The 22485-nt window shown below is 44.3% G+C and overlaps 1 protein-coding gene across 1 annotated transcript; it reads left to right on the top strand.

The window, feature by feature from the left end:
- Positions 1 to 7417: 7417 nt before the first annotated feature.
- LOC136538123 (serine/threonine-protein phosphatase BSL2 homolog) lies at positions 7418 to 20554 on the top strand. The gene is made up of 21 exons (XM_066530130.1): positions 7418 to 8228; positions 12393 to 12453; positions 12600 to 12678; positions 13009 to 13088; positions 13170 to 13264; positions 13379 to 13478; positions 13977 to 14046; positions 15249 to 15350; positions 15431 to 15512; positions 16222 to 16401; positions 17089 to 17362; positions 17470 to 17710; positions 17872 to 18042; positions 18210 to 18439; positions 18618 to 18702; positions 18790 to 18888; positions 18972 to 19171; positions 19255 to 19330; positions 19418 to 19553; positions 19627 to 19763; positions 19903 to 20554. Exons 1-21 carry the CDS (start codon positions 7820 to 7822, stop codon positions 19987 to 19989), a joined length of 2994 nt encoding a protein of 997 aa, XP_066386227.1. The 5' UTR covers positions 7418 to 7819; the 3' UTR covers positions 19990 to 20554.
- Positions 20555 to 22485: the final 1931 nt, after the last annotated feature.

Genomic DNA, 22485 nt, shown 5'->3' with positions numbered 1-22485 from the left:
ATTAAACATCACAAAGAAAAGATGCGTAAGTTTGCTAGACAGCGCGGTATTTGTAACCCGATCGATGTTGGGCTTAACAAATGGGGATTGGAGAGGCGAACGACGTTAGAGGAGGAGAGGGCAAGGAATGAGGCAAGGGAGGAGACAAGAGTACAGATGCAGGTCTTGAACGAGCATGTTGCTACATTATGTGCCAGTGAGTGCTTGAAAACCTTTTTTCGTTGCCTGGTTTTAAATGTAATATTATCGAGTTGCTAACTGATTGCATTTTATACATCAAGGGATTGGTTGCAGCGAGAAACATGCTGCAGAGGTGGCTCGTGCAAGGTATGAGGAGAAGAAGTTAGATGGCCATAGATCATGAGCTAGTCGCACCGTTCAATCACCGATTGTGTTGTGTGATGATGGAGACGAGGATGAGGACGACACTGACAGACTGAGTGAGCTCATTGCTCTAGCAGAGGCGGGCATACAGACGTAGGAGGCTGAGAACGATACTGGCAGACTGAGCGAGCTTATCTCTCTAGCAGAGGCAGGCATTCAGGCGCAGGAGGCTGACGACGACACTGGCAGACTGAGCGAGCTCATCGCTCTAGCAGAGGCGGGCTTACAGGCAGAGGAGGATGACGACGCGTTCTTCACTCAGGCCGCAGCGGCCGCAGATGAAGCGGAGGCCGCTTACTACAAGCAACAGGCAGGTCAGAGCAACGCAGTTGAGCCTAGCCACAGCAACAGGGTTGTAGTAGAGGACTGGTACTCGGATGATGAGTTGCTTACTTAGTACGTTTTAGATTGAGGATTTGGAAGTGCATTTGCCCCTTTGTCTACTGTCGTCACTTAGTTGTATTATTAATATGTTTTGTAATGTGACATAGTATCGAACTTTTCATTATGTGGTTGTTTTCATTATCAATGGTTTTAATATTCCGCTTAATGATACGGACTTATTTCTATTTGAACACGTGCTGCAAAAAACAGTTAACGACATACGACAGTCACTCTGGCGCCGAGCCCCTGGCAGGCCATTTTTCCCGTGCCCAGGACCTCGGCGCTAGTGACCGTGGCGCCGAGCACTCTGGCGCCGAGCCAAAGGTCCATTTCTAGAATTGTTTTCGCCAGGAGTCTATTTGAGATAAACTTTCGAAAAAAGGACCGAATAGTAAAAAAATTCGGTTTGGTCGGCACGCTGCGTCACATTCTCACGGTCTCGCCTGAATACCTGATCCCTAGAAACAGCCACAGACGCCCTGCTCCTCGCAAAAGCCGCAAGTCACGCGCTCGCCACATAAGGCCCCGTTTAGTTCCCAAAAAATTTTGCATAGTAACCGTCACATTAAATCTTGCGGCACATGCATGGAGTACTAAATGTAGACGAAAAAAAAACTAATTACATAGTTGATCAAGAAATCGCGAGACAAAACTTTTAAACCTAATTAGTCCATAATTAAACACTAATTACCAAATATAAACGAAATGCTACAGTGAGCCAAAATCCAAAAAATTTTGGATCTAAACGCACCCTAAGCCGCGGTCCTGGTGACGCCGCAGCATCCAAGTGGCCTGGACTGCCGCCTGCCGCCTGCCTGGTTGCGGGCTGATTGACCTCGTCAAACACAACTGGGGCCTTGTTTAGATTGCATCAAAGTTCTAAGTTTTTTCACTCTCTCTTTATCACATCAATTTTTAGACACATGTATGGAGCATTAAATGTAGGTAAAAAAAGTAACTAATTGCACCGTTTGATTGTAAATCACGAGACGAATCTTTTGAGTCTAGTTAGTCTAGGATCAGACAAAATTTGTCAAATACAAACGAAACGTGCTACAGTGTCTAAATTACAAAAATTTGCAATCTAATCGAGGCTCGGGATTTTGGGTTGACGTCGCTCGTACAGCGGCGGATCTTCGGCAGCCGGCGGCCGTAGCACAGGCTGCATGCACAGCAGCAAAGCCGTCCCATCCACTAGCTCTAGCTTTACCCATGCGGCGGGGCCCGCCTGGCTCGCCGTCGCCAGTCGCCAGTCGCCAGCTCCGCTCCATTCCTCCCCCCGCTGTCCTGCGCCACGCGTGTCCCCGTTCCCCGTCCCGTGGCCGTGGGACGGCGGCGGGCGCCTCTAGGCAAAACCGCAAAAGGGCTCCTGGTGTGTTTTCTCTCGGACGTGAGGGGTTCAAATGGAAGATGTAGCCACGCGCGAGCTGGATGGAGCGATCCGGGCCGTCCAACGTCTCGACACGACGACGCCTGTCTTCCTCGCATCGCACGGTCCTCGCACAGTCGGTGCTGTTCGTTTTGCTTCCTCTTTGTGTGCTTTTTTTTATGCTCGTTCTGATGTTTTGCAAATGCGACCTCCGGTCTCCTATTTCTTTTTCTGTAGTATAATACGGATTTTGTAGGTGATCTAGGCCGAGCAGTTGCAATGCTAAGCCCCGGATACCCTACGATTACAGTAGTAATCAGATTATATAATCATATTTTACTACAAACATAATTGATTATATGATAGATTATTATAACCAAAAGTTTTACTTGTCATAATCTTATAATCCAGATGAGATCAGGCTAGGGCATGTTTGGAACGCTAGGAATTCAAAAATAAATAAATGAAAAAAAGCGCAGGAATAATAGAACAATGTGAAACGTATAAAACTATAGGATTTGCAAAACATATGAATATAAACTTTAGGGGGTGTTTGAATTGCAGGAAAACAGAAATGTCACATGTGCCCAAGAAGCAAGTTCTAGGCTTCAAAACTTGAGAAAACATTGCAGGAACAGTTCCTTTAAGTTTCCTTGGATGCTTTTTTCCCCTTTGTTTTATGAAGCAAAGGCGCCTTTCCTTTGAAAAGGAATGCAGATTTCCTTTCATCCAAACAGCAAGTTCAGAAAACTTTTCTAAGGAATCTATTCCTTTGCTTTTCCTTTAAAATCCTCCGTTCCAAATAGGCCTTTATAGGGGATCATGGCTACTAAAAGTCCAACTTGTCCTCCCTCAACTTTCCAAACTATAAAGAATCGGATAAGATATGAATTTCTCATTCTAATCAGCCATAATCAATCACCATAATCCTAGGGACCCAAACAATATAATTACTATAATCTACAATTCTGATTATAATAACATTATGCATAATAATCCAGACTATAATAATCTAGTTGTAATTCAAACATGCCCTAAATCTAGTGTGTGTGAATTTTGATCAGGACAAGGTGGGTGTTTTTACACGAGAGTAGACTAGAAATCTGAAATATTTATTCTTGTTTCTATTTATCTTTTCATTTGCTCACTAGCAGAGACAAAAAAAATGGAAAAGCATAATGTGTGTGGAATAAAAGCGGTCCCAACCTAGAAAATATGATATTGTTTCCACACTACCAAGTCAAATAGATACTACGCAAAGAAGCCACATTTTAATGGATCTTTGTTCAAATTAAACTTTGTCTCAATGAATATCTTCTCTCTCGTATCATCTGCCAATCATCGCTTCGTATCTTGGTTTGTGTAGACATTGTTTCCTACTCCCTCGGTCCAAGAGAAAATGCAATTCTAGTACAGTGTGACGTATCTTAAGTTTGAACAGTTCACTACTATAGAAATCTTATTGGAGGAGGACAAAAACGATTAATGGAGACGGGCAATCCAATCAAAGGTCACGGTTAATCCGTGACCTACGGAGGTGGTTGCATTGCCCGCCTCCGTAAATAAAATTAAAATAATAAAAAAGCAGCTGAGCCCAACGCCAGCCCATACTGGGCCCGACGTCGAGCCCAGCCACGCCGTCGCTGTCCTGAATCCGCCACCATTACCGCCCAGGGACGCGCCGCCACTGTCGGATCCGCACATGGACGCGCCCGTCGGTGGAGCCCCTACAACAGGATTTGGTGGAGGCGGTGGAGGTCGAACAACGCCGCCATCGCTCGCTGTATCAGAGCCGGATCTGGTGCGGCCCCGTTGGATCCGCCTCCTCGTCGTAGATCCGCCGCAGATCCGACTCCTCACCGCAGATCCACCGCCTCCATTGCCGGCGCACCCTCCGCAGCTGCTGTTCGCTGAATCCACCTGAGAAGATGAGGGAGGGAGGGCTCGGGAGAGCCGATCCGCCTCGGAGGAGGAGATCCGCGTGGCCTCACGCTAGATCCGCACCGCCCATGCACGGAGACGGCCGCCCTGCTTTGCGTCGCCCCTGCTCGGTGAGGGCCGCGCCGGAGGAGGTGCCAGGAGCCGCCGCCGGGCGCGCGAGGGCCCTCGCCGCCTCCCGTCGGGGCCAGTCCCACGCCGTTGCCCGCCAGGGCCGGCCAACCCCCCCCCCCCCCCCCCCCCCCCCCGCAGCCCGTGGGGTCTGGCCCCACGCCACTGCCCGCTGAGAGAGAGAGAGCCTAGAAAGAGAGCGCTGGGAGAGAGAGAGCACCGAGAGAGAGAGGGAGTTGCTCGTGGTGTTTGCCTGGCGATAGAGAGAGGGGTGAGGAATGGGAAACCCTAAACCTAAGTGTTTGTATATATATGGAATATTGGTAACGGGCCATCTGGGCCTTTCTATGGGCCTCAGGCCGTTTTTCTAAGGTGGGCCTCCTAAGAGGTCCACCTCCGAAAATGGCTTCCATTGAAGGCCCGCCTCCGTAAATCGATTTTAGAAGGCGGTTATTTTTTGACCGTCTCTGTAAATCAATTTTACGAGGCGGACAAATGTGACCGCCTCCGTAAATAAAAATGACCGCCTCCGTTAATCGCCCGACATTTTTGGAGGCGGTTGGATTTTATGCCCGCCTCCGTTAATATTTGGGCACTGCCTCCTAAAATCATTTGTGTAGTAGTGGTTATAGATAAAAAAGTATCAATACTTATGATATCAAATAAAAACCGTTAGATTAATTACAAATATATTTTCATAATAAATTGATTTGGAGTCGATAAATATAAATATTATTCACTAGAAACTTGATCAAACGTAAACTACTTTTAGTGGCACGCAACCCATAGTTGCATTCTTTTCGGGATGGAGGGAGTATATAAGAAATCATTTCCTTCTCTCTCTTCATTAACTACAATGCCACATTACTATTTTGCTTAGCTAGCACATCAATTAATGGTTGTAGAAACCATCTAATTTTTGGGTTCAAAATGCGCTTATAAACAAATTAAAGTGTAGTCCATACAGTGGAAATCCTTTTTGTAAACACGATGCATGGCTAGGTCGGCAGTCTAGGCTATTCTTAATGGGTTGATATCATACTCCCTCATTCTTAGAACCTAATAGATTTTCACTTGTCTTATATTAAATCATTCCAAGTTTAATCAAGTCTATAAATAAAAATAGTAATTATGATATCAAATTAGCCTCATCGGATACATTATGAAATGTAATTTTTATAATTTATCTATTTGATATGGTATATGTGTAACATTTACTTTTATAAACTCTGGCAAACTTAGAATAGGTTGAGTTATAACAACTCAAAATCTCTTATGTTTTAGGAGCGAGAGAATACCCAAAAAATAGGTGTCACATAGAAATTTTGCTGATATGGCAAAGCATCTAGTGAGATGAACCTATATCTTGAGTATAATATAAGTTTAGCAATATATCTTATGTTGTGGACATAAAAAAAACTAGTGTCTTGTGTCCACTCTTAGGTCGCCTCCAAGGCTGAAACCGTTAGAGTTGTCTACTATCTCTATTCTCTAAAACCCACGTGTCTCCACCTCAACAAAAGCTAGTGATAAAAGACCACTTCTCCAAAAAAACCTAGCTTCAACACGTTTTCAAAGTTAATTAATGGAGTCCTAAAACACAAAGGAAGATGATTGGAGGATATGTAAGTGATTGGAGGATATGTTAGTATCAACAAATGAAAGGTTTTTACTTTTTTCTCTCTTTCTTTGCAAAGAGAAGAGATTACACATTAGATATGAATCATCATGGCACATTCCTACATTTAAAATCTTAGTCACTCACCATTGTGCTCGTATATCGGGTGACCCCTCTATGCCCCTTCCGTGTTGGCTTAGGTTGACGGGACAACGCTCAGAACATCATAGAATCTTAACTTATGTGACATGGATAATGTATAGGATATTTCACATATGAGTTTAGTATCAGTTGGCAACTCATCTTTATAAACAAATACCTACTAAATTTCATAGGTCATCTGTAAAATCGTTTAAGTTCATGACCTCATTTACATTATATCAAATGGGAGCTGATAGTTGCATTATTTGTAAAGTCGTTTAAGTTCAGGAGTCCATTGCTGTTGCCGCCTACTAGGCCCTCTCCTTCCTCTCTCGCTGGACCATCGGTAGTAAGAATAAGAAGGTCCCCGTCTCTTGTTTTAAGCTATTATTTAGATCAAGTTTGCTTAAATTTAGACCAAGATAAATTTATTGGCGAAGTCAAATGCCGTGATGACTTCGGTGATGATCATGATGAGGTCACCATTGTGGACACACATTCCATCGTTATGAGATCAATTTATAAACATCTTCTGTAATAAGAAGGATGCTACTGGGCACTCCTAGCGGGATAGTAACTCTAGGTCATTGACCTGGGGAAATTGAACGTCCAACACGACATATCAATGGTTGGAGATGCTGAATCTACACCATATGCTATGTTTGGCGATTAAACCACTAATGTTCTTTCATCGCTTCGGTTGCATTTTGGACTGATTTTCGTAATGTGGGTGACATGTTTAATGTTTGAGGATTATTTGGTGTGTTCTGACATGAGAACTAGAATCTGGCTTTCGGTGTTTAATGGCAGCGTGTTCATCTAGAGTATTTGTTTTATCGAGGAAAGCCACTAGGAAAAATGATCTAGATAAAATGTATTTTTTTGTTTCATATTTTTTCACTACTATATGCTAATATAATCATCAGCCTGTTCGGTTGGCTGGTTCGTATCGTTGCTGGTTCGTTTACGTGAGAGAAAAGTACTGCTGACTGATTCGCGTGAACAGTATTTTGCTGAGAGGGCTGGCCAGCCAGCCCAGCCAGCGGCTCCCAGCCGATCAGGCTGCATTATCTTGGAATCATTCCACACCACGTAACTGACCTCACTTTGAATAAATTCTCGATCATCGTATATCAACCGTTCCCCAGATCCGCGCAACACCTCATCAAGGCATCAAGCAAGCGCTACTTGCGTGACCACGTACTCGCACTGACATTCACCGCGTCATCCGACAAGCAACGGCATGCACCCCAGCTGCCCAGCAAGACGCCCACGCCGGGCTCCATTTCAAAATACGAGCGAAGCGCGGGGGGAGGAACGGTAAAACCGCCCCAAGCAAAACCAAAAAAGACGTTGCTAAAATTTCCTTTCCCATTTCCCACTCCTCTCCTTCTCTCTCTCTCTCTCTCTCTCTCTCTGTCTCTTCCACCTCGTCCTCCCGTCCCCTTCCTCCCGTCGCGGCCCCCGCCTCCTCCACTCCAACCAAGACAGGCCAACGCGGAGGCCCGTCCTCCCCACCCCCTCCCAGATTTGCAGCTCGCACCCCGCGAATCCCCCGAATTCCCCCCCGCTTCCCTCGCCACGCCGCGCGCTGCCCGCGGCACCCGGAGCGGAGCGCACCCTCGTCCTCTCCACCGCAATTCCCGAGGCGGGGGGACGCTTCCTGCCTTGGCGCTCGCTCCTCCCTCGTGATCGGCGCCGCGGGCGAGGCGGAACGAGGGCGAATCGCGCTGCCCGGTGCGGGGGAATCTAGGGTTCCGGCCATGCCGGCCGCGTCGTAGTACGGGGGTCCCTGCCTTCGCCGCCGGCGCGTGTGGAGATCTCGGGGCCTCCGAACCCTAGGGAGCGCCGGAGAGGCCGGCAGCTGCTGAGGCATGGACGTGGACTCGCGCATGACGACGGAGTCCGACTCCGACTCCGACGCGGCGGCCGCGGCCGCCCACGGGGGTAGCGCTGGAGGCTCGGGGTCCGGGAGCGAGACCTCCTCGTCGTCCGCGCCCTCGACGCCTGGGACACCAGGGACGCCCGCGGCGGCCCCGAATTCGGCGGCCGGCGCTGCGGGGCCGAGACCAGCGCCCGGGTACACGGTGGTGAACGCAGTGATCGAGAAGAAGGAGGACGGGCCAGGGTGCCGATGCGGGCACACGCTCACGGCAATGCCGGCTGTCGGGGAGGAGGGCACGCCCGGGTACATCGGACCGCGGCTGATCCTGTTTGGTGGGGCCACCGCGCTCGAAGGGAACTCTGCCACACCGCCCTCTTCGGCCGGGAGCGCGGGGATCCGTATGCTTTCTATCTATCTTATATATGGCTTGTGTTTTCTGATTTTGGGATTTTGGAATGTTGGTAGGCCTTGTCTCTCCCTAGGGCTGTTCTGGGTATGCTTGTCATTCATGAGGGTCTGGGCTGGGCTGGGCTGAATTTTGGATATGGTGTAACTTGGAGCAGTTTGGCATTCAGATGAATTTATGGGATTAATATAAGGTTATCAACAGAAAATCCTTGTTATAATGTGGGTGCAATAATTCTGAATGCTAATTTCTAATGTGGCAGTTAGAAAACTGATGATGGTCTGATTTTTACTCACTACGGAAGTATAAGCTGTCATGTCATTTTAGATTATAATTCGACTAGCTGCGCATGAATTAAAGCCTTCACAAGGAATTTAATTGGATTTTATTTGTGAAAACAGAGGCTTCAGGTGTTATTGGGTGATTTGCTGGTTTATTTAGAGATTAAGTACAGTAGTGCTCCACCTGATAGTTTGGTTTCATCACACTGCTAGGTGCTAGCTACAGTTGTTGGGTGTCAAGAAGCTATGATGATTGGTTCTCTTGACTGAAAGTTTAATTAATTGGAGCTGAATTGTCTCAACATAGCAGGTCCCAAGTCCTGATAAAGGAGGAGGGTTGTGATAGGCGTGGTGAGCCAACGTTAAATCTAGCAATTCTAATAGAGATGAAACCCGAAAGAAAACCGTTAGGGCGTAACCCTCTTAGCGACGCGCCATATCGGAACCCGGGTATGGTGTTAAATGAGCAAGGGCCGGGTCGTCACCCCCGTGACGCGCGGTGTCGCAATCTGGGCATGGTGTCAAGTGAGCAAGGATCGGGTCGTCGCATCCTTAGTGGCGCGCTACATCGGCGTCCGGGTGTAGTGAAAAATGAGCAAGGGTCTTCACATCTGAGTCGACGGATGCGAAGGGTAAGGAAGCTAGTCGAACCAACTAGGATCCGTTTAGGTAGTTGGAATGTAGGGTCGCTTACAGGTAAGTTAAGAGAATTAGTTGATACCGCGACTAGGAGACGTGTAAATATATTATGCGTTCAAGAGACTAAATGGAAGGGTCAGAAGGCGAAGGAGGTGGACAATACAGGTTTCAAGCTTTGGTACACAGGCACAGTCGCAAATAGAAATGGAGTAGGAGTTTTGATTGATAAGAGCCTCAAGAATAGTGTGGTGGGAGTGAGAAGGCAAGGAGATAGGATTATCTTAGTCAAACTTGTCATTGGTGATATGGTCTTGAACGTAATTAGTGCGTATGCCCCTCAAGTAGGCCTCAACGAGAGTGCTAAGAGACAGTTCTGGAAAGACTTAGATGGCCTGATTAGAGCTGTACCTAGTAGTGAGAAGCTTTTTATAGGAGAAGATCTTAATGGGCATGTAAGTACTACAGGCGTAGGTTTTGAGGCAGTTCATGGAGGTTTTGGGCTTGGTAGTAGGAATCAGGAGGGGGAGGAAGTTCCGGACTTCGCGGTAGCTTTTGACCTGATGATAGCCAACACTTTCTTTAGAAAGAGAGAATGTCATCTAGTGACCTTTAGTAGCGGACAACACTCTAGCCAGATTGACTTTATCCTCGCAACAAGAAAGGACAAACGAGCATGTTTGGGTTGCAAGGTGATACCAGGGGAGTGTGTTGTTTCTCAACATAAGCTTTTGGTGGCAGACTTTCGTTTTCAGGTGCGTGCCCGTAGGAATAAACAAGCTAAGATTGAAAGAACAAAGTGGTGGAAACTGAAAGGGGAGAAGTCAGAGATATTCAGGGTAAGGGTTATCAAAGAGGACTCTTAGAAGGAAGAAGATGGCAACCAACATTCGGAAGGTGGCCTTAGAGGTGTGTGGAGTAACCAAAGAAAGTGGAGGCGAGGCTAAAGATACTTGTTGGTGGAACGAAGAAGTCCAAATGGCTATTAAAGAGAAGAAAGAATGCTATAGACACTTGTACCATGACAGGAGTGTGGACAACATAGAGAAGTACAAGGTGGCAAAGAAGACTGTAAAGCGAGCTGTAAGTGTGGCAAAGGGTAGATCGTACAAGGATCTTTACCAACATTTGAGTATGAAGGAAGGAGAGAAGGACATTTATAGGATGACTAGGGTTCGTGAGAGAAAGACAAGGGACTTCAACCAAGTTAAGTGTATTAAGGATGAAAGAGAGCATCTCTTGGTGAAGGAGGATGAGATTCGACATCGATGGCCAGACTATTTTGATAAATTGTTCAATGGTGAGAATACGAACACAACCTTTCAGTTGGATGACTCTTTTGATGACAGCAATAGGCGCTTTGTGCGGAGAATCCAAGAATCTGAGGTCAAGAGAGCATTGAAAATGATGAAAGGAGGTAAGGCGATAGGACCGGATGGTATCCCAATCGAGGTGTGGAGATGCCTTGGGGACATAGCTATAGTATGGCTAACCAAGCTGTTTAACCATATTTTTCGATCGAACAAGATGTCTGACGAGTGGAGGAGAAGTATATTGGTACCAATCTACAGGAATAAAGAGGATATTCAAAGTTGTACTAATTACCGGGGAATTAAGTTGATGTATCATACAATGAAGCTATGTGAGAGAGTTATCGAGCATCGCTTGAGAGCAATAACGCGGGTCTCTATGAACCAATTTGGTTTCATGCCCGGAAGGTCAACCATGGAAGCCATTTTCTTAATAAGACAAGTTATGGAGCGGTATAGGGAGAAGAAGAAGGACCTACACATGGTTTTTATTGACTTGGAGAAAGCTTATGATAAAATACCAAGGAATGTTATGTGGTGGGCTTTGGACAAACATAAAGTCCCAACGAAGTACGTCGGGCTCATTAAGGACATGTACAACAATGTTGTGACTAGTGTTCGAACAAGTGATGGAGACACGGATGACTTCCCGATTAGGATTGGACTACATCAAAGGTCAGCTTTGAGCCCTTATCTGTTTGCCTTAGTGATGGATGAGGTCACAAGGGACATACAAGGGGACATCTCTTGGTGTATGCTTTTCGCGGACGATGTAGTGCTAGTTGATGAAAGTCGGACAGGAGTGAATCAGAAATTGGAGTTATGGCGGGAGACTTTGGAGTTCAAAGATTTTAGACTTAGTAGAACTAAAACTGAGTATATGAGATGTGACTTCGGCACTACTACTCGGGAGGAGGAAGATATTAGTTTGGAAGGTCAGGTAGTGCCTAGGAAGGATACCTTTCAATATTTAGGATCAATGCTACAGAGAGACGGGGAGATTGATGAAGATGTTAGCCATAGAATCAAAGCAGGGTGGATGAAGTGGCGCAAAGTATCTGGTGTCCTATGTGACAAAAGGGTACCACAGAAGCTAAAAGGCAAGTTTTATAGGACGACGATTAGACCTGCTATGTTGTATGGTGCAGAATGTTGGCCTACGAAAAGACGACATGTTCAACAGATAAGTGTCGCGGAAATGCGTATGTTGCGTTGGATTTACGGTCATACAAGAAGGGATCGAGTTCGGAACGATGATATACGTGATAGATTAGGGGTAGCACCAATTGAAGAAAAGCTTGTCCAACACCGGTTAAGATAGTTTGGACATGTCCAACGGAGACCTCCAGAGGCACCGGTGCGTAGTGGAATCCTAAGTCAGGATAGTAACGTGAAGAGAGGCAGAGGAAGACCGAAGTTGACTTGGGTAGAGGCAATAAAAGGAGACTTGAAAGGATGGAATATACCCAAAGACTTAGTCTTAGATAGGATTGCTTGGAGAACAGCTATTCACGTGCCTGAACCCTTGATTGCTTCTGCTGGGTTTCAACTCTAGCCTACCCCAACTTGTTTAGGACTTATAGGCTTTGTTGTTGTTGTTGTTGTTGAATTGGGTGTTATACTGGGTGCATTTTATCATTTTTATACCTGTTTTAGGCTTCTATCATAATAGCAGGAGGATTCTTTTTCGGCAAGTTAGAAAGTGTATGGAACTATTTCACGACCGGCATAAGTCGGTAATTTAAAGGCTTTTCTTTGGGTTACCAATTTGAAACATTTTGCAATGTACAAAAGGAATTTAGTTGCTCAGACCTTTAAATTGTACTTCATAATGAAAAAGAAAATGGGTTCTGCTGTGGGTATGGAATGCCATTTTTGTTTCCCAGTCAAACATAAAGGTGGGTTTCTCACTGATCTCTTCCATTTTAGGTCTTGCTGGTGCCACAGCAGATGTCCATTGTTATGACGTGTCATCGAACAAGTGGAGCAGGTAGAGTATTCCATAAATGATTTTGACATTTTTCAGCATTTAGTACTTGGTGCCTTGATTTAGTTAAGTTTGTTGGTAGCATGGTGATTATATTGGCAATATGCAGAAATCTTCAAATATATCTAACTACAACTGTACTTTGTTAGGCTTACTCCACTTGGCGAGCCTCCTTCACCCAGAGCTGCACATGTGGCAACTGCGGTTGGAACCATGGTGGTCATTCAGGTATTTATTTTTACTACTGGTTACATTATTTGCTGACTAGGCTGGTTTCAACTTATCATTTGTTATAAATCTGTTCTATTACCAACTATCTGACTAAACATTTGCCCCTTTATGGTATAAGTGATTGTCCTTCATTGCAGTATGAATATTTGTCATACTTCCAAACTTAGTACCAATTTACCACACCAAAAATCATATGTCAAAGCAAATCCAGGGAAAGTAGCCACTAGGCAGTAGTTGATACACCTAGTAAACCTCAGTACTAGATTGTCTTAGAGCCTCTTTGAGTGGATTCAAAAGTTTCATCTCAGCATTATTTTTATAATTTAGGGTGGAATTGGTCCTGCTGGTTTATCTGCAGAGGATCTTCATGTTCTAGACCTTACACAGCAACGACCACGATGGCACAGGTAATTAGTATTCTCAACCTGAGTTTAGAATTGCATATAATTATTTTTCATATTGCTGCTAAAGTTTCTGCACATATGCAGAGTGGTGGTTCAAGGACCTGGTCCAGGTCCACGATACGGTCATGTGATGGCCTTGGTTGGACAGAGATTTTTGTTGACTATTGGTGGAAATGACGGTAATGCAAACCTCTCTTCGACATCTGTAATTTTTTAAATAATGTTTCCCTTCACTATGGCACAGCCTGAATGGTTCCAAACTTCTGATACTGGAACCGTTTTCATGTCTTTAGGGAAGCGGCCTCTGGCGGATGTATGGGCCCTCGATACTGCAGCTAAGCCATATGAATGGAGGAAACTTGAACCAGAAGGTGAAGGACCACCTCCATGCATGTAAGTATGCCAATAGGGATATGAACTACTTTTTTCTTGTGATTTGTGACAACAGCGACAACACCAACAAAGCCTTTAAGTCCCAAACAAGTTAGGGTAGGCTAGAGTTGAAACCCAGCAGAAGCCATCAAGGTTAAGGCACATGAATAGCTGTTTATTCTTGTGATTTGTGAAGTATATTAAATTGAGCTAAGCCTAAGATTAATTTATTAGTCACTGATTTGAAACTTCAAAATATTTCCATGACAATAAATTAAACTGCATTGACCATCTCATGCCATATTGCTGTATAAGTTTTCTATCAGACTATGCAAGTTGATCTACTACTTATTTTGTATGGCATAGAAGTAGCTCGCTGTGGCAGTGTAGTCCCACCATGCCACTAATCAGTTTCTTGCGATCTTATCTCATGAGTTTACATTCTTTCTTTAAAAAAAAAACTGAAAATGTTTTGTTCGGTATTGTTCTGTAATTCTCCTGTGGGGTGCTGTTGTTCAGGTATGCCACTGCAAGTGCACGTTCTGATGGACTTCTCTTACTTTGTGGTGGGAGGGATGCAAATAGCGTGGTAAGTAATTGATACCACTGAACCTCTTCGAGAGAGAAAAATGTTAATAGCTAATTAATTAGTGTCACTGCTCTGAAAGTAATACCTGCCAAGCCTTTGTTCTTTTAGCATTTATATAGTCGTGCCATCCAAGAAAGGTTCCATGCATCCTTTTGTGAGAAAAATGGAAGCAATTCCGATGGAAATCTCATATTAATGTATAGTACATCTAAAATCTGAAGCTGGAACTTTTTATGAAACAGTAGCTACAGAAGAATTTAGATACATCACAATGAAACTGAACAAAGTTGTGCTTTGTCCATCTGAATCAGGAGGAGATTAACTCAACCACGTTTGGCACATAGTTATTCACTAGTAATCCAGCTGACAAATAGCAACCTTTCCAGTCAGTGAAGCAAATTTTTATGTTGTGGAGATGTCTATTTACTTGCATTGACAAAAGTAGCAGAAGAGATCTATTGTGTGCTATGCATCACGGACGGTGATACGGCATTTGTCCAAAAATAAGGATACGCCGAATCGCCGATACAGTGAGGATATATAAATGTATACCTTTTTCACTTAAATATCACTAATAAAATGTATAAATAAACTAAAATTAAGATCCCCTAGTAGCTAGCTCTTTTGGTCCTCCACACATGCAGCTGCCGCCGGCCGCCGCCACTTGTTCTTCCTCCTGACTATACTCTCTCCTCTCTCAATTAGCTTCACCATAGCACCAATTGCTTGCAGCCTGCAACTATCTAACACCACCCATTAGCAAAATGCTCTCCTCATCTCTCATCACCCTTGGTATGCGCTCTTCTCGGACCCCGGCCACCTTCCAGGCTCTCCCTAGTTCTCCATCTCCCTGCTACTATCGCATGAATGGAAACGTATCGGATGGAAGTATTGGCCAGTATTGGTAGTTAAATCTTTTGTTTTGAAATCACAAGTTGTTGATACTTTCCAGTACGCATATCGCTGTATCCTGTTGTATTGGATACGGACATACACGCATGGCAGCCTACCTGATGTATCGGTGATACATAGTTGTGTTTATGCACAGTGATTATGTTCTTTATGGTCTATGCTATAATCATTATTCATTACATCTAGTCCTACAACCTAGAACTAGAAGTAACACCCCACTTTTTTTTTGTTGATTTGGTATCAGTACTAGTTTTGTTCTTATGTGTGTATACTTTTGCAAAAACCTCCAGCCCTTATCAAGTGCATATGGTCTTGCTAAACATAGAGATGGGCGCTGGGAGTGGGCAATTGCCCCCGGTGTCTCTCCATCGCCCAGATACCAACATGCAGCTGTAAGCTATTGCTCATTCTGCTTAAACTTTTTTTAGTTCCCTGTAAGGTCCTGTTGTGATGCTTGCTATTTGTTATTTAGGTTTTTGTGAATGCACGTCTTCATGTGTCAGGAGGTGCTCTTGGAGGTGGGCGGATGGTGGAAGACTCCTCGAGTGTTGCAGGTTCTGGTTTTTAAGATATTGAAGCAACTCAAGTTTTATATATCAAGTTGTTTAATACCTTTGAAAAGTGTCCTGTGGTGCCACTAATTCACAGAGATAGTCATTGAATGATTCCATGGGTTCCAAGCTCAATTAAGTTTTAGTGCCACATCAGTTCATTTTTTTTTTCCAAAAACACAATAAGTGTTCTGTTATGTGTTTATATCTGAAGGGCGGGCCTGGTGCAAGAGGTAGAGTCTTACCGCCTGTGACCGGAAGGTCCCGGGTTCGAGTCGCGGTCTCCTCGCATTGCACAGGCGAGGGTAAGGCTTGCCACTGACACCCTTCCCCAGACCCCGCACAGAGCGGGAGCTCTCTGCACTGGGTACGCCCTTTTATGTGTTTATATCTATTTCTGTCAATATATATGCATTGCAGATGTACTTGAATACTCTAAATGCTCTAGTTACTTTAAACAATTTTCTTCCATAAGACACTTGCTAATGATATCAACATGATGTACTGTACTCTTTCCTGTTACCTATGATGCTGTGCTGATAGAAACTGGTTTCCCCCTTTTTTTTCCTAGCATTTGAATTGTCTTGCACTCATGCCTTGTTTGGTATCTGTATCTGCATTGCAATTACCGCAGGTTAACACTTGTGTGGCAACCTATGGTTGATATTAGTCTTTTCTTTCTAGTAAGCTTGTGTTGTTCAACTTGTTTCAGTACTGGACACTGCTGCTGGAGTCTGGTGCGACACAAAATCTGTTGTTACAACTCCTAGGACAGGAAGATTTAGTGCAGATGCAGCAGGAGGTGATGCTGCTGTTGAGCTTACACGACGGTGCAGGCATGCAGCAGCTGCTGTTAATGATCTAATATTCATTTATGGAGGTTTACGGGGCGGTAAGATTTCCCCACTTTTTGCTTGGTGACCAGTGTTGTGTCATTTGTCACATTTATAGTTTTTTTTAAAAAAAACACAGATTATCGTGAATTGCCCTTGGCTTATTCATTTCACATTATACTGTTTAGTGTGTACTGCATGATGTGGTTTGACTTTGCAGGGAAATGGGCCATCATGGAATTGTTTGTGCTTTGTGCTTTTGTTTAAAATCGATACATACCGTCTTTTATTGCAGCTACATTCTGTGAGACCATTTATCACTTCTGATTCACTACATAAAGATGAGTAAATGAAGTGTATGATCTTGAGGGCCAAAATGACCATGTTAATAATTTATTTATCTGGGTGGTTGCTCACTATTGAGTGGGTACTGTGTCATTGAGTGGCTAGTAAACCATGATAAATTTTGTTAATGCAAATAATTATTTATTTCTTCTTTTTTGCTGGTTTGGCTTGATTCATTTTGAGTTTGCCTTTGCATTCTCATAATATTATATTTATTAATACTTAAAACGATTATGGTGGAATTACTATGTTTTGCCCCCGACTTTAAATTGGATAAAGCTACTGTTCAGTTTCTCATTTTGAGTAGTAATGATCATGTTTATAATGTTTCTAGTATTGCTTGATATGGTTCGACCCACTATTGCTTATTGGTTCCTAACTTACTGGAGTTGATATTGTAGGGGTACTTCTGGATGATCTTCTTGTGGCTGAGGATCTTGCTGCTGCTGAAACAACAAATGCTGCTAATCATGCAGCAGCAAGTGCAGCTGCCACAAACTTGCAAGCAGGACGAGCACCTGGGAAGTATGTGTACAATGATGAACGAACAAGACAAACAGCTACAGAATCAGGTCCTGATGGGGCTGTAGTTCTTGGGACTCCAGTTGCACCTCCTGTAAATGGAGACATGTATACTGATATCAGTCCTGAGAATGCTGTACTGCAAGGACAGAGGTACATGTATTACTTTTTATGAATGTATTCCTGTGCTGTTCTATGAGCAAGTTAATAATATTTTCGCAATAGCTATTTCATTCTGATGAGTTCAGAATCCTTCACAGGAGATTAAGCAAAGGCGTGGATTACTTGGTTGAAGCATCAGCAGCAGAGGCGGAGGCAATCAGTGCTACATTAGCTGCTGTGAAGGCCAGGCAGGTTAATGGTGAGATGGAGCAGTTGTCGGACAAGGAGCAGTCTCCAGACTCCACATCAACCAGCAAACATTCAAGCCTCATCAAACCGGACAGTGCTCTTTCTAACAACATGGCAGCTCCACCTGGGGTTCGGTTGCACCATAGAGCCGTGAGTAGAATACATGTTTGATTTTTTCATTTCACCTTTATAGCTATTTTTCACTTGACATTTTACTGCTGTGTGTCTACTTCGGAACTTGTTACTGGCGTCCTAGTAGAAGTTATTTGCACAATTACATCACACTTTGTTTTTACCTTATCCCCTTGCAGGTTGTGGTGGCTGCTGAAACTGGAGGTGCCCTAGGTGGCATGGTGAGGCAGCTATCAATTGACCAATTTGAAAATGAAGGCAGAAGAGTCAGCTATGGCACCCCAGAGAACGCAACTGCAGCAAGGAAGTTACTAGATAGACAAATGTCTATTAATAGCGTGCCTAAAAAGGTACTTCCCATCGGTCTAATATATACTCACACAATAAAATACTAGTGCTCGTTTAGGTAAATAAGAAATGATTTTAGCTTTCAGCACGATAAATGAAAGCTACCAGTTACTTAACCATTTGCACCTGTTTTGTGTGTCTGCTGCTATATTTATCTAGGTAATTGCAGTCTCTGTTGAAACCTCGTGGCTGGAAGCCCCCTGTCCGGAGGCAGTTCTTCTTGGACTGCAATGAAATTGCAGATCTGTGTGACAGTGCTGAGAGAATATTTTCAAGCGAACCAAGTGTTTTGCAGCTTAAAGCTCCTGTTAAGATATTTGGAGATTTACACGGACAATTTGGGGACTTGATGAGGTTATTCGATGAATATGGTGCACCTTCGACTGCAGGTGACATTGCGTAAGTATATCTTTCCTTGATACATAATTAACTCATGTTTTATTTATACATGACACAGTAATCTTGTATCACTGAGCCTACCAAAATGACCCATGTTAACCCTATAGTCTTGACTCTAGATGGAGATTTTTCTTCTTGGGTTTTCAGCTCATATTTTTATTTTTTTCTTACCATGCAGTTACATTGATTATCTATTTTTGGGGGATTATGTAGATCGTGGCCAGCATAGTTTAGAAACTATCACTCTTCTTCTTGCATTGAAGGTATCGTACTGTGCACTTACCTTCAAACTATGTAGACTACTCTAGTTAATGTATAATCTTCACATATTCAAATACTGTGTATTTCAGGTTGAATATCCTCAAAATGTACACTTGATTCGAGGAAATCATGAAGCTGCAGACATCAATGCTTTGTTTGGTTTCCGAATAGAGTGTATAGAACGAATGGTAATTACCTTTTCGTGTACTGAATTCTTTACAAAATCACCTAGAATCTTTTGCTTATGTTGGTACTCTTTGTGAAAAAATAGGGCGAGAGAGATGGTATCTGGACATGGCATCGAATGAATAGGCTATTTAATTGGCTTCCTTTGGCTGCGCTTATAGAAAAGAAAATCATCTGTATGCATGGTGGCATCGGTCGGTCAATCAACCATGTTGAGCAAATTGAGAATCTTCAAAGGCCAATTACAATGGAAGCTGGCTCGGTTGTCCTCATGGATCTTCTGTGGTTAGCATTTTTAGCGACTCCTACAGCTCACCCTTTCATAATTGGCATTCATTTCATTTCATATCCTGTTCTGACTTTTACAGGTCTGATCCAACAGAGAACGACAGTGTTGAAGGACTGAGGCCCAATGCCCGGGGTCCTGGTCTTGTTACATTTGGGGTTGGTGCTTTTTAGTCCATGTGTCGTATATGTCTTCTCTCCTTTCAGACCCTTCAGTTTCTTGTGTTCACATTTTGTTGTTACCAGCCTGATCGGGTTATGGAGTTCTGCAACAACAATGATCTTCAGTTAATTGTACGAGCACATGAGTGTGTGATGGATGGCTTTGAGCGCTTTGCTCAAGGTCACCTGATCACTCTTTTCTCTGCAACAAATTATTGCGGTGAGATGTCTTGTGAAGATCTGCTTCATTCTCTTTACTCAACACAAATTTGTTGACATGGATGCATACACAGGTACTGCAAATAATGCCGGTGCGATCTTGGTTTTGGGTAGAGATCTTGTGGTTGTGCCAAAACTAATTCATCCTTTGCCCCCTGCAATTACGTCACCTGAGGCGTCGCCGGATCATATTGAGGGCACATGGATGCAGGTAACGGTTTTTCCCTTCCCCAGACCCCACTCATGTGGGAGCCTCCGGCACTGGGTCTGCCTTTTTTTTAGTCATGCTCTAAACTATTTGGTGTTTCAGTCCACCTCTTAATACCGTGACCTTTTGGAATGAAATGCAGGAGCTGAATGCTAACAGACCACCAACTCCGACTAGGGGGCGTCCCCAAACAGTAGCTAATGACCGCGGCTCTCTTGCCTGGATATAGTAGATTCACCACACATTGGTTGGTATGATCCATATGAAGCCCGAGTGATTAGGATCTTGTTATTTTCATTTGTGTTCGGGAGAGGGGCTAGTCCACAGCCATACCGAAACGAAAGATTGGTGTACAGGGAGCAGAGGGGACTATAAAGTCGGTAGAAGGGAGCTTGATCTAGGACAGTGCTCTCCAATTCGTTTCATTGAACACAAGTAGCAGTGCAAATAGAACTCATCCAAAGATCCTTGGAGGCTTCACTTGTATATACTCAGCTGGGTGGATAGGGGGCGGGTGTATGGTGTGTGTTTTTGGCATCCAATTGGAATGGCAAAGGTAATAGTGTTATTGTACTAGGTATTCTTTCCTTTTTCTCTTTCTCGGGTCCTAGAATTTTCTCATGTTGCAAAGTGTTTTTGAGTTGCCACAGGGATTTGTCAGGAGGGCTCGTGGTCCAGTTGTTTTGTATAATAGCGCTCTCACTCAATGTAATTTCAGACAGATGCTGGTGTGTACAATTTTGTGTTCTTATAGTTTGAGATTTTTTGGGGTGGAGGACGGACAGTTTGATTTATATCAGAGGTAAAGAGCTGTTATTTACACCTTTTCTGCTTTCGAATGTGTGTATAACACACAGGTGGGTGCATTTAATAGTGGTATAAATGTGGTCTGGTAGTTTGTGGCTTTCATGCGGTGATTGTGGATTTCGAGCCGCAAAGGAATCTGAGTAGTTTTGGCAGGGCCTTTTCCTGCCAAAATGGCTCTGGCAACAGCTCTTGTAGCAGCTTTTTAGTGGAGTTGCTCTTTTTGAAAACGTTTCATCCATGGTGATCGTGTAATTACATACAATCTGATGCTCATATGTGTATAATGTACACGTGGACCAAAGGGGAGTGCGCCGAAAGAAGCTAGGAACACCTCAATAGCAAGCTATTACAGTACTTGGTGTGCCTTCAGCTAGAATCGGAGTCGGTGGCCTTCCAAAGGCACCACATGTAATAACTCTATAGTCCATCAACAAAGCTAGAGTGAACATGTCTCATTGATTGTTTTGGTCCATGATACACACCTTTTTTTCTTTTCTTGTTTTGACACGTATTTCATTAAAAGGGGAAACCAGTTCTGAAACCACAAATTTGGTGCCGATAGAAGCACCAGAAGTTGGGTAACCAGAACTGTCAAAGATAATTACAAATTTTACGATTTGCTACCAAAGCCACAAGGCAGGACGGACCTATGATCATAGGTGTGCCAACAGCAACACCAGAGCAACCAGAACTATATCGAAGATAATTACAAACTTCACAATTTGCTACCAAAGCCACAAGGCAGGGCAGACCTACGATCATAGGTGTGCCAACAGCGACGCGAGAGCAGCAAAACCACAACAGCTTTGGACTACCTGCAAGGCCATTGCATATATTACTGATGGAACACCCTCTGGTTGCGTTCCTTCGATATCCCCTAATGAGAGACTAGAAGTACAAGCAAGTCAAAGCCTTTCTTCTTCTTGTAATCCAGCAATCAACCAAACTGCCAACAGCAGGCCAGGCGGTTCCAAAGGCTACATAGAGCACATGCGTCCTCGTCCTGGAGCCCATGCCGTCGCCTTCGTTCTGCGGTCCAGGTGCGCTTATGCAACAATAGCCAGAAGAAAAGTTTCACCAACGGCGGCGCTCTCATCTTTCAAAGCTCGCGTGCTTCTGCCAGTGCCACAGAGCCCGCGAAGGAGGCCTTTATCGGCAGAGGCAGCCGAGTAGACAGAATCACACGACCACCGCAAGAGGAATTGATCTTAGACACCCTCCTACAGGTGTGACGACCTCAACCAGTTCGAGCATGACTTCAACAATTAACAGTCAGAACTCCTTGGAAGCATCTAACCTACCGACGGTTAAGCAAAGCCGATTTCATAGATCGTCTTCGCCGACATACCAGAACCGCGCGGGGGCAAGGAGCTGAATTGAGGTGCTGTTGAGCTAACGGCCCGATCAGAACTGAACCCGTTCCCCATCTCCAAACACAAAACTGCCAGAATCTTGGAACATTTCTTCGATCAATTTGTCCACCTTATATGGCAGACCCGACCAAGTCCTATTGTCATCAGTCCCCCTGAGCCACTCCCACCGAAGCCTTCAGATTTCGTGATCCCTAGGCCGCCCCACTCTGGCGGTTTACAAACAATTTGCCACGCAACCTTGCACACTACAGTCTCTCTCATGAACCTCAGAGGTCATGAACCTCAGAAGCAAGAACCAATCATGATGTGAACCAACATCGTGGACAGAGTTACCTTTGTTAGCTGCGTGCGATTTGTCGTTAAAAAAAAGGGAAGAAAGAAGATCCTAGGGTTAATCTATTTCTGCTAGGTCAACAGGGAAAATACGAATTAAGGGCCTTACGCCGATTTAGTTTGTGGAAAGGGGAAGGGGGAAAATGTCTATACGACATTCGAGTGTTTTGGGAGCCCAAAACACTCGGCTTCTTCCTCCCGACGCTCGCGCC

The sequence above is a fragment of the Miscanthus floridulus genome, chromosome 1 (assembly GCF_019320115.1).
Source record: "Miscanthus floridulus cultivar M001 chromosome 1, ASM1932011v1, whole genome shotgun sequence".
In the NCBI taxonomy this organism is placed as follows: Eukaryota; Viridiplantae; Streptophyta; class Magnoliopsida; order Poales; family Poaceae; genus Miscanthus; species Miscanthus floridulus.
Note: the sequence above shows the minus strand (reverse complement) of the source record. Positions and strands in the feature narration are given on the sequence as shown.